The sequence below is a fragment of the Scyliorhinus canicula genome, chromosome 16 (genome assembly GCF_902713615.1).
Source record: "Scyliorhinus canicula chromosome 16, sScyCan1.1, whole genome shotgun sequence".
Lineage (NCBI taxonomy): Eukaryota > Metazoa > Chordata > Chondrichthyes > Carcharhiniformes > Scyliorhinidae > Scyliorhinus > Scyliorhinus canicula.
In genome coordinates this window covers 52568820-52581297 of record NC_052161.1, presented here as the reverse complement: position 1 = coordinate 52581297, position 12478 = coordinate 52568820, and the positions used below count along the sequence as shown (strand labels likewise).

The 12478-nt window shown below is 46.3% G+C and overlaps 1 protein-coding gene across 6 annotated transcripts in view; it reads right to left on the bottom strand.

The window, feature by feature from the left end:
* Window positions 1-12478, bottom strand: part of blnk (B cell linker) — a 297279-nt gene that overhangs the window by 200325 nt on the left and 84476 nt on the right. For 2 of the 6 annotated variants that reach the window (XM_038821619.1, XM_038821621.1), the window contains exon 1: window positions 5890-6190. The exons of the other annotated variants lie outside the window; for them this stretch is intronic. In XM_038821619.1, the coding sequence (XP_038677547.1) occupies window positions 5890-5903 (14 nt within the window). In that variant the 5' untranslated portion in view covers window positions 5904-6190. Of the gene's footprint in view, window positions 1-5889; window positions 6191-12478 lie in introns of those variants that run through there. 6 annotated transcript variants of the gene reach the window in all.

The following is a 12478-nucleotide window of genomic DNA, read 5'->3' as shown; positions in this document are numbered from 1 at the left end:
TATGTTCTATTTCTACGACCTTTGGGATTCACTTTTCCCGTTGGCAGCTCACCCTCACCTGTGGATTTCCCGGTGACATGGTGGCTTCAATGGGAAATCCCACTGACAAGCGGCGGGAAGATAGAATCCCGTCATCAGCGAACGGCGTGCCGCTGAGAAACACGCGCCTGGCAGATCAGAGAATCCCACCCTATGGCTGGCCTTTCAGAATGGTAGAATCATCTGTGCCTGCCCCGACCATTCCTCTTGGCTTCAACCTCTGGATGGATTATTTTCCTCTCTACTAATTGTTAGGAGTGAATTATATTAACTTCTGATCATTTTCACCTCTTATTTTATACCCTAGTGGCTTTGCTGGCTGCTTTTCTTAACATCAATCTGCTATCTCTTCATTTTGTGCTTTGATTTGTACTCAGCGGCATCAATCTTCATCCTTACACTACTGCACATTCCTCTGTGAATTTATGACCTTTAAATCTTTTTCCAAAACATTACCAATTTTTGTCCATAAAAATATAAAGCATTTTTATGCTTGAAGACATCATTTTGACATGTAACTTTGCAAGATCTGTGCTTTTTATCTAAACATCCAGCAATGTAACTGCAATAAAACCTTCTTTAAAGCACAGAGAAATATTAATCTCAATAACTGAACTGTTTTGTGGTAGGGAAGGTTGCAAAGGTGAAACAATCTTCCTGGGCTTTCACTAAAATAACAAACATCTGCCAGTCAGCAGTTTTGCAATATGGACCCACAGCATCAGTTGAAAGGAGCAAGTCCAAACATGCGTCTACTTGTTTTATGAAGTGCAGGACTGGATTGATCTGATCAGCAGTTTTCACAAACCCTCCTGGGCCTCGGCAGTGTTAAAGCACTGTGTTAAAGCACTCCCAATCCCATTCATCTTCTTTTCACAGGCCTGGCCCAATCTTGTTCTCCTGGTGCTTTTACCTACATTAACGCTCTTCAACTGCAGATAACTCTCGTGTATTTGGCTGTGAATTGAACACTTCTGATATATCCCTGATAATCCTACTATAAAGCTGCAGAATATGCCTTTGATCTGCTGAATGCTCACACTGATTACCGATTGCCACGTACATGCTACATAGGAAAGCACAGAAGTCATTCAAGCCTCCATGTAACAAGTGCCAGTTTATAGTTCCTCCCAGAGCTAAAACAACCTTGCACAACCGTGAGAAACAACTTTATGATAGTAATTGTCTAATCAACAATTTAGCTATTATTCCCCTCAAACAATTTACTTCAGATGTTTACATCTGTTTAGGCCTTTAAAGTCACTCCATCATATTCAATATTCCCTCCCTCTGCCAGCTGAAAACCTTCTCCTTTTACTTCAAAACATTTACAATATCAATGCTCTCAGAATGTAATAACTTTATTATATTAACTTGATAAACATTCATTTAATGCTTTAATACCTTAATACATTATTAACTTATTTTATTATATTTCGCCAACACAGATTTGAAACTGAAATATAACACTGCTCGTGTTGGCAGCCATCTATTCATAGACTCCTTACAGTGCAAAAGGGGGCCATTCGGTCCATTGAGTCTGCAACTGCCCTCTGAAACAGCATCTTACCAAGGCCCACTCCCCCCCCCCCCCCCCCCCATCCCCGTAACCCCACTTAACCTGCACATGTTTGGCCACAATAGGGCAATTTGTTTTAAGCATGGCTAATCTACCTAACCTGCACATCTTTGGACAGTGGGAGGAAACCCACCCAGACACTGGGAGAATGTACAAGCTCCACACAGTCACCAAAGGCTAGAATTGACCCTAGGTCCCTTGTGCTGTGAGGCAGCAGTGCTAACCAATGTGCCACCAAACCGCCTTATTGTTTTTTGTAACCACGTAATCACACTTACCCAGTTCTGTTTTATAGTCCAGGAGCTCAGTCTTAATGTAATAAACATACACCTGAAATTTATGTGAATGGGAAGGGGGGGGGGGGGGGGGGGAATTGTGGGTGGAAGCTATTCCAACCACTTGCCTTATCTTCAGCAGAATCCTAGGAATACTGATTTAAAGCCTTGTTAATGGGTTGTCTGTTGTTTCCATTCATCTGCTAAAGTCATGACAGTAGATTAGGGACACACCAAAGAAATTATGCTTAATTTTCCTTTACAGAGTCTAACATTAGGTCATTTCAGACTTGATTTTTCAATCTGCATTGTGACAACTATATACTTAAAGTTTAGCTTTATTCTAATGAAGCTGAAGATATAGGAAGACAGGGGTCAACATATGGCTTTGATTTTTGCTCTCAGGTCAGATGCCCAGAGCCGAGACATTTCCCAGCTTCATTAACTCAAACAGCACAACAGAGACCCAGGAATTAGGATTTTGGTCCATGGGGGCAGGTTAGATTAGGAGTGACCAGGTGTGTAGGGGGCTGGCCGGAACGCACATAGGCCTGAATTTGCTGCACAAACAGAAATGTCCCCTCCAGCCTCACCTCTCCTTCATGCCTTCATACACACCCCATGTCCCATCATGCCATCCCAAGCCACCTTATACCATCCACCGATTCCCTTGGACCCCTAAACCCTCAATGCCAACTCTACCCACATCCAACAGTCCTTCATACTCCCCATGCTAACTCATGCCCTCCTCATCCTCCAGCCATTTCTGGCTCTATGTCAGTTTAGTCCCAACTCCTGTCAACCCATGCTCCCCACAAACTATCTTTGCTCTTACCCCCTCCATGGCAACTCACATAGTATCTACCATGGGCAAACCTCAGTAGCTATGCTGACATATAGTAACGTGTCTACTGAATCACATAATTCTTTTCTTTAAAGTCCTATTGTTGAAAAACATTCAAAACATTGAAATTCCTTAAAATAATCCATTATGAAAACAAACATCTCGATTCTATAACCACTGGAAGCTGTCAATCAAACTGCTCACTTGACAGCATTTCACTGTGATAGCATTAGGTTGTAAAATCAGTCATGCAGCACAAGTCCTATAATGATAACCCTCAGGATTATGTCAGGATTATGTAAAGTGAAACAGGCAGCACTGTTTCCTTAAAACTCCAAATTAATTCCCTTGACAGCTTTAACAGTTCCTTGACAGCTTTGATAGTTTTGACAGTTCAAATGAGTATATATGCATTTTACACACATTCATGTCTATTTTTAAGAATCTTAAATGACACATGATCTGTACCCAAGGGTCACCAAATGGCACCTGATCTTTTCCAAAGGTGCCCCAGGACCAAATCCAAAGGGGTAACATATCTCCAAAAAGGTACCATGGCAATGCAACTGAATCTACAAGGTTCTGATCTGCTTCTGCCTGATCTAATTTATATTCTTCAGGTTTTAATCATCTGCCTCATCAAACTCACACGAGTGGAAGCAACTGCTGATTTATGTGGACAGCTGCCTCTGGGAACCACAGATGCGCAATTTAGAACCTGCCCGATCCCTCCCACTGTGAAAATGATGGAGGCCAGATTCAGGAGCAGGATTTTAGAAGTTGAGCCTCTGTCGGATCTTTTGTGCAGAAAATTCAGGCCTACATGTCCATTTCTCCCTCAACCCTGAATAACCCATGGGCATAAAGTACCAAGTGAGATTTACACTTGAATTGTTCCAATCCCTCAAGAACCAGCACTAGGAAGCTCCTGTACTTAGTTTGAGCTATATCGTGAAACTAATGACCCAAAAGTAGGAAACAGCTTCATGGAGTTTAAATACAATGCAGGTCTTCATTGCTGCCTAATTATCTTATTTTACCTGTAGATTCGGTTTTACAGGTCCTAGACCATTTTCCAATAACTTTCGAAAAGGTTGTTCTTCATTTCTTATTGTTAGAAGTCATTACTGCAGGCTTCAGATCCAAGTTCAATGATGTCCTAACTCAACGTTCATTCTTATTTTAATGATCAGTGCTGAATTCTTCCATCCTTATTCTAACAATCTTGAAATAATTGTAATGTCCCTACTGCGATACCTGCCAGCTCTTCACCAGATTGAGCAAACAGGGGACCCAGTGAGTTTGGACTCTATGACGCATTTACCGTAGAAACCACTAATATATCACCCAGAGAAAAACTGTGGTTTCAAATATTTTCAAAGTTCATAATTCCTGTATTTATGAAGCTGTAGTTAATTGTGGGCAACACCGTAGCACAGTGGTTAGCACTGTTGCTTTACAGCGCCAGGGTCCCAGGTTTGTTTCCCGGCTTGGTTCACTGTCTGTGTGGAGTCTGTGCGTTCTCCCTGTGTCTGCATGGTTTCCTCCAGGTGCTCCAGTTTCCTCCCACAATTCCTGAAAGATGTGTTGTTCAGTAATTTGGGCATTCTGAATTATCTCTCCATGTACCCGAACAGACGCTGGAATGTGGCAACTAGGGGCTTTTCATTGTATCTTCATTACAGTGTTAATGTAAGCCTACTTGTGACAATAAAGATTATTATATTATTATTTTTAAAAATCCTGTTAATGTATCAAGTTCATGATGTCCTTTGGATACCAGCAAATTTTAAAATGAATGCTTAGTAATCTGCAATGGATCAAGTCAGTACCTACCAACCATCAATTCTTCAAACTGAATAGATTGAGAAGAATACAAGAGGATAATGGATAAACATCGAGAGGATAATGGATAACGACGTTATTAGGAGACAGTACACACTGAGAATGCAAATCAAGATATTCGCCTCTCCCAGTTCAGGAGCTTTTCCTCAATTCCTTTAAATCCCGGCAGGTATCTAAATGGTGCAGCATTGCTTTTACTCATGGCCAGTCAAGAACTCTCCGTCACTATCAAATTTGAGCTGGAATGATTGAACAAGGGGAGGATAAACGAGTGAAATTTGTTTTGCACTGATGCTTCACTGAACAGTAGACTGAATACTGTCCCTTCATAAAGGGGAAATCAAGCCAGCCATGCCTTCTGTATTACTAGAATACAGCGTTAAAGGCAATAGGTTTCATTAACTCATAGTAGGAAAAACATAAATTAGCGTTACGCAGTAGCATTTGATTTCAAGGGCTAGGATCCTCCAATCTCTTAGTTTGCCTGAGATTAAATATCTCCTCACCCCCCTCCTCCCCCTCCCCCCATCCCATACATTAAAAAAATCTAATTTCTTAACAGAAGCCAGAAAAACTCCTAGTAGAACAATGGCTACGCATATATAAAAGTTAGATCCTATGTAAGTGTATAAGCGTAATTAGATCCTATGCATATGTGAAAAATGAAAAATGAAATGAAAATCGGTTATTGTCACAAGTAGGCTTCAATGAAGATACTGTGAAAAGCCCCTAGTCGCCACATTCCGGCGCGGCTGGTACGGGAATCGAACCGTGCTGCTGGCCTGCTTGGTCTGCTTTAAAAGCCAGCGATTTAGACTGGTGAGCTAAACCAGCCCCTGTAGTTAGATCCTATGCATATGTAAACGTGTAATTAGATCCTATGCATATGTAGAAATGTAATTAGATCCTATGCATATATCTAGGAATCGTAAGATCTGATCAACACATTTCTACATACCTACGTTTGAAGGAGTGGCATTTAAAATCAAGCTGGTCCAAATTCAGCAATTAGGCAACATTTTGTATCCTCCATACAGGTTTGCGCTGATTATCAAAATATATATTTTTCTGCCAGTAGTAATAGGTTGTAATAGATTACACAGTAAAAGCAAAGTACTCCGAATGCTGAAAATAGGAACAGTCATAGAGACTCGAAGCATGAGCTCTGTTTCTCTCTCCACAGATGCTGCCAGCCCTGCTGAGATTTTTCCAGCATTTCCTGTTTTTAATTACAGATTACAGCATTTGATACTTTTCTCCACAAACTTCAATCAATTTACTCACAAAAATTCAGAAATAATGCATACCTTACACCTTTCATGTTGCTGATCTACTTTACACCTGGTTGTTGTCGAGTATTTCTACACTGGAGAGCCTCAGGCTGTGTGCGTCGGTTGGCAGAGTAAATTGACTTGTGGAAAGTCAGTAGAAAAAGGAAGTTTGAAATCCATTTTTAGTAATCCAGCTCCCTGGTCATTCTTTCAGTATTGGTTCAGAGAAAAACAGAGTAATATCGAGGCTTTTGAAAGTTTCACTGAGTTGAAGCCAAAGCTGTAAGGTATCCACAATTAGAGCTGGGCTGTGCCTGGGGACTTCCTTGTTTTGTACGTAAATGATTACAGGTGAAGTGAGATTTGACCTGACAATTGTGGGTGTGTTCCTGAAGCAATGTTGCAGGAAAGCTCACAGTGATTACATTTTTATGCTTCCCCTATCACCTGGTGCTCATTTATATCTTATCAGTGTGAAAATTCTAGGGCAGGGTTTTGGGTTTGGCGGTCTGTTGATGGGATCATATTGAGGTCCCAAACTGCACTGTGTCAGAAGCAGTAACCCGACAGGGATTTTCACTGAATTGGCCAATTATTGGCTAGAGGACGCACTTGCTATTCAATTCAGGACAACGGGTGGCACAGTGGCACAGTGATTAGCACTGCTGCTTCTCACAGCGCCAGTGACCTGGGTGTTCAATTCTGGCCTTGGGTGACTGTCTGTGTGGTGTTTGCACATTCTCCCCATGTCTGCGTGGGTTTCCTCCGGGTGCTCCGGTTTCTTCTCACAGTCCAAAGAGGTGCAGGCCACGTGGTTTGGCCATATTGGCCATAAATTGGCCCTTTGTGTCCCAGGATGTGTAGGGTAGGTGGGGTTATGAGGATGGGGAGGGGGAGTGGGCTCAGTAGAGTACTCTTTCAGAGGGTCGATGCAGACTCAATGGGCTGAAAAGCCTCCTTCTGCACTGTAGTAACTCTACGGTTCTATGGGCGGGTGCTTAGAGCTCAAGGGCGAATAGAAAGCCCCCCACCACTGAAGGGGCTTTGCCCACTGTTGAAGTAAGGGAGAGAGAGGGAGAGACTCTTCACCTTGAGATGCCCCCTCTGAAACTTAAAAAAATTTGAAATAAACAATTGTCACTGCTGGTGAGTCACCATTTGGAAGAGAAGCCCCCTGAAGCTTGCGGCTGCAGCTGTGGCCAAACAGGTCTCAAAGTCTGCCTGGAAAATTCCAGTCAGCCTCTGGTGATTGGCAGCATGAAATTAGGCACCTGCTTGTTTCCATTTTACCCTCATATCAGGGTGAAAATGTTGTCTCACTTGCCAGGCGGCAGTCAGATTCTAGAATGAAACCCAGTTACACTGCCCCTTTCTCCTGTTTCAGGGTTTCCTCAGGTAGAAGGAACGGGGGGGGGGGGATCCTCCTGGTCAAGCACCGAGTGTCCATCGGACATTCCACCAAGTTATGAACTTACCACTCACCTCCGCGGGGAAGCTGTTGGACAGGAGAGCTGCCGGCTCGCCTGGTTGGTAACTGTTTGAGATGGCACTTTCACTTGGCAGGGATGGAAATCCTGCCTCAAACCAATTAAAGTCCCAATGGCCATTAAAGGGATGTTGACCACTGATTCATACAAACATACGGATCAGGTCTAGACTATTTAGCTACTCTAATCGGCTCAAGTGAGATCATGGCTAATCTGATTGTTGCCCCAACACATTCTAGACTGCCCCCAATAACCTTTGACTCCCTTGATGCATCTGTGAATGTTTCATTTACTGAAGTGGGTGATCGGAGGAAAGGGGCTCCTGGGAGCTGAGAACAGAAAGTCCCATGGGATGGTGTTGACATGATGTCAGGAAGTTGGTGAGACAGTCAATGAAAACACCAGCATCAGAATAACTGCCACACAAAATAATAAAACATTCGACGAACCCTCCACATTGACCAAGGTTAAGTGAAGGCAGTTATCCATGTTCACGACCGACATAACTAATAGAGCATGACTCGTATCCTTACACATCACACACTTCCTGCATGATTAACTGGGCAGAAGGAAACCTGCATAATTCAGAAGTAACCTCTGTCATAATATATATCCAGGTATATGATGGTGTGCAGACAGGCAGTGATTGACACACAGGATGACCAGTGAACACACAGAACACAGCAGCCAATCACCAGACAGGACACAACTACTATAAAGCCAGAGGGCACTAGTTTTCCCGCTCTCTCGGGTTCCAGCCTCTGAGACAGTCAGAGCTCATGAGCAGAAACTAGAACACCATGTGGTAGTAAGATAGTCTGGTCAGGTTAGCCTCAGGTCTCCAGTCAAGTCAGCATAGTGTCAACCCACAGTTAAAGCGTGTATTATAGTTAAGCATTCAATAAAATCGAGTTGCATTTCTTCAAGTGTTGGAAGCCTGTCTCTCTCACCACTGCAGTAAACACAGTCTTCGTAGACCCAGCTTACCCAACACATCATGGTACCAGTGAGTTATGCTCGAGTTTGACGGACCTATCTTGAGATAGTCTGCCTTTGACCAGCGATCAGCCATCCGGTAACATGGACACATCCACCCTCCCCCGCAGCTCCGCATCGCCGGCAACCTCGGTGCCAACTGGAAGATTTTCAAGCAGAAGTTCCAGCTGTATCTTGAAGCCACCGACCTCGAAGCCCCATCGGATGCCAGGAAGATCGCTCTCTTCCTTTCTACAGCCGGGGATCACGCTATCCACATCTTAAACTCCTTCACCTTTGCTGAAGGCGAGGACAAGACAAAGTTTAAAACAGTCTTGCTGAAGTTCGTCAGCCACTGTGATATCGAAGTCAATGAGAGCTTTGAACGCTATGTGTTCCAGCAGAGGCTTCAGAGTAAGGATGAACCTTTTCAGTCCTTTTTAACTCATCTCCGCATCCTTGCGCAACCAAGCAACTATGGCTCCACAAGGGCAGCACGGTGGCCTAGTGGTTAGCACAACCGCCTCACGGCGCTGAGGTCCCAGGTTCGATCCCGGCTCTGGGTCACTGTCCATGTGGAGTTTGCACATTCTCCCCGTGTCCGCGTGGGTTTCGCCCCCACAACCCAAAAATGTGCAGAGTAGGTGGATTGGCCACGCTAAATTGCCCCTTAATTGGAAAAAATAATTGGGTAATCTAACTATGGCTCCACTTCGGATTCCATCATTCGGGATCGGATCGTTTTCGGGTCCACTCTGATCCCCTTCGCCAGCAGCTCCTAAAAGTTAAGCAGCTCACCCTTACCATTGCCATCGAGACCTGAGTCCTCTACGAGCACGCTAACAACCGGTACTTCCATATCAAGGCGGCAGAAACGGCACGGCAAAACCCCCACGATGCAGAACGGGTGCAGGCCATCAAACAAATGCAGGGCCTGAGTCTGAATGAGGGTGGCCATTTTGCGCATTTTTCCTGGGCTCCAGCGCATGCGCTCCACGACCGAGGGGTCGGCGAGGCCGACGACCAAACTGCGCAAGTGCGCACGTCGTTTGACCGCACTGCACATGCGCGGTGGCACATGGAACGTCTTGACGGCAGCGCCATGACGTGTTCCAACTGTGGCTTCGCCCATTTAAAGCGGCAATGTCCCGCAAAATCTCGACGCTGTCTCCAGTGTGGCAAGCTTGGCCACTATGCAGCCCTTTGCAGATCTGCTCCACTGCCCAACACACAGCGGTCCCAGCCACAGCGCAGGAGTGTCTGGTCTGTACAGCAATCCGTCACAGACTCCGACCCCAACAGTCTACCACATCCCGACACTGAGGGCTTCACATCCCCATTCCAGGTTGGCATCATCACCAAGCATACGCTGCCTTTCCCAACGATGGTGAAACAACTCCCAATAATGAGCATTGATCTGGACGATGAGTGGTGTGTCACCCTTACGGTCAATAAGGCTCACATACGCTTCAAGCAGGACACCGGCGCTTCAGCAAACCTCATTTCAAAGTCTGACCTTGACACCATCCGCGTCAAGCCAAGCATTCTTCCACCGGCCTGCCAACTCCTCGACTACAATGGCAATGCCATTGCTGCCAGTGGCTCATGCCAGCTTGCGGTGTCCCATCGTTCTTCAAAAGCAACGCTGCGTTTTGAAATTGTAGGAACCAACAGAGCTTCCCTGCTCGGTGCTCGGGCCTGCAAACTCCTGAACCTTGTGCATCGGGTTCACACCATGTCGTCCGCACAGGCAACAACCTCTCCAGATTACAACATCCAGGCCCAACTTGATGACATTATAGCGCAATACCAGAGCGTGTTCGAAGGTATGGACACACTCCCTTACCGATACAAAATCCTGTTGAAGCCAAATGCCACCCCTGTGGTTCACACACTGCGTCGGGTGCCGGCACCCCTTAAAGACCGCCTCAAGCAGCAGCTGCAAGACCTCCAGGAACAGGGCGTCATTTCTAAGTTATGGAACCCACGTACTGGGTTAGCTCCATGGTTTATGTCAAAAAACCGTCAGGGGAACTTCAAATCTGTATCGACGCCAAAGATTTGAACCGTAACATCATGAGGGAACACTACCCAATACCTAAACGAGAAGAACTAACCAGCGAGATGGCTCATGCCAAATTCTTCACTAAGCTGGACGCCTCCAAGGGGTTTTGGCAAATACAGCTGGCCGCATCCAGTCGAAAGCTGTGCACATTCAACACCCCGTTTGGTCGCTACTGTTACAACCGAATGCCCTTTGGCACCATCTCCGCCTCAGAGGTGTTCCACCGCATAATGGAACAAATTATGGATGACATCGAGGGGGTGTGAGTGTACGTCGATGATATTATTATCTGGTCCACAACTCCTCAGGAGCACATCGATCGCCTCAAGCGGGTGTTCCACAGGATCCACGAGCATGGCCTCAGACTCAACAGAGCCAAATGCTCGTTCGGTCAATCAGTAATCAAATTTCTTGGCGACCACATTTCGCAGTTCGGCGTGCAGCCAGATGCAGACAAGGTTTTGGCGATCGCCGCCATGAAGAACCCGGAGGACAAGGAGGCGGTCCTCCGCTTCCTAGGGATGGTCAACTTCCTTGGGAAGTTCATCCCCAACCTTGTATCACACACCACAGCTGTCCGCCATCTCGTTAAAAAAACTACGGACTTCCAGTGGCTACCCGCTCATGAGCAAGAGTGGCGTGAGCTCAGGGCGTTTTTCGACCCCGCCAAGGAATTTAAAATATCCACCGACGCGAGCCAGGCTGGCATTGGGGCGGTGCTCCTCCAACGGGATGACTCCTCCTCCTGGGCCCCAGTTGCATATGCCTCTAGAGCCATGACGTCCACTGAGAAACGATACGCTCAGATTGAAAAAGAATGCCTGGGCCTCCTTACAGGGATCGACAAGTTCCATGATTATGTGTATGGCCTCCCCAAGTTCATGGTCGAGACGGACCACAGGCCATTGGTTCACATCATCCAAAAATACCTCAATGACATGATGCCACGGCTACAACGTATCCTCCTCAAACTCCGCCGCTACGATTTTGACCTGGTTTACACCCCAGGGCAAAGAGCTTATTGTGGCCGATGCACTCTCCAGATCTATCACCACACCGTGTGAGCAGATTGACTTTGTCTGCTAAATAGACGTGCAGGTGCAATTCTGTGCCTCCAACGTTCCGGCCACTGATGAAAGAGTCGTGCAAATTCGTCAGGAGACGGCCAGGGATCCTCTACTCCAGCGGGTCATGCACCACCTCATGGATGGTTGGCAAAAGGGGCAGTGTCCCCAGTTTTATAATGTAACGGACGATCTAATGGTGGTAGACGGCATCCTAATGAAGCTTGACAGAATTGTGATCCCACAGAGCATGCGAGAGTTGGTCCTCGACCAAATCCACAAGGGCCACCTGGGGGTCGAAAAGTGTCGCCGTCGAGCCCGAGAGGCAGTATATTGGCCAGGCAACAGCCAAGACATCGCCAACACGGTCCTAAATTGCCCGACGTGTCAAAGGTTCCAGCCGGCTCAGTCTAAAGAGACTCTACAGCCGCATGAAATTGTGACCTCCTCATGGTCCAAAGTTGGTGTTGACCTGTTCCATGCCAGGGGCCGAGACTATGTCCTCCTAGTGGACTACTTTTCCACCTACCCCGAGGTGGTTGAACTGACTGACCTCATGTCAGCAACGGTAATCAAAGCATGCAAGGAGACTTTTGCCCGACATGGCATTCCACTCACGGTGATGAGTGACAATGGCCCCTGCTTCTTCATTCAGGAGTGGACAGATTTTGCCCGGCTGTACAATTTTTGGCATGTCACATCCAGCCCCCAATACCCCCAGTCAAATGGGAAGGCTGAAAAAGGGGTCCACACCTTTAAAAGACTTTTGTGCAAAGTTGTTGACTCGGGTTCTGATTTCAACCTGGCGCTGTTAGCCTACAGGGCGACTCCTTTGTCCACTGGGCTGTCCCCAGCGCAGCTCCTAATGAACCGCACACTGCGAACGACGGTGCCGGCTATCCACATTCCGGACCTTGACACCTTCTCGGTCATACAGAGGATGCAACAGTCTCGGGCCCAATGAAAGTCGGCGTACGACGCCCACACCACAGATCTCCCCGAGCTGGTCCCTGCTGACCGAGTTCGTGTTCAGC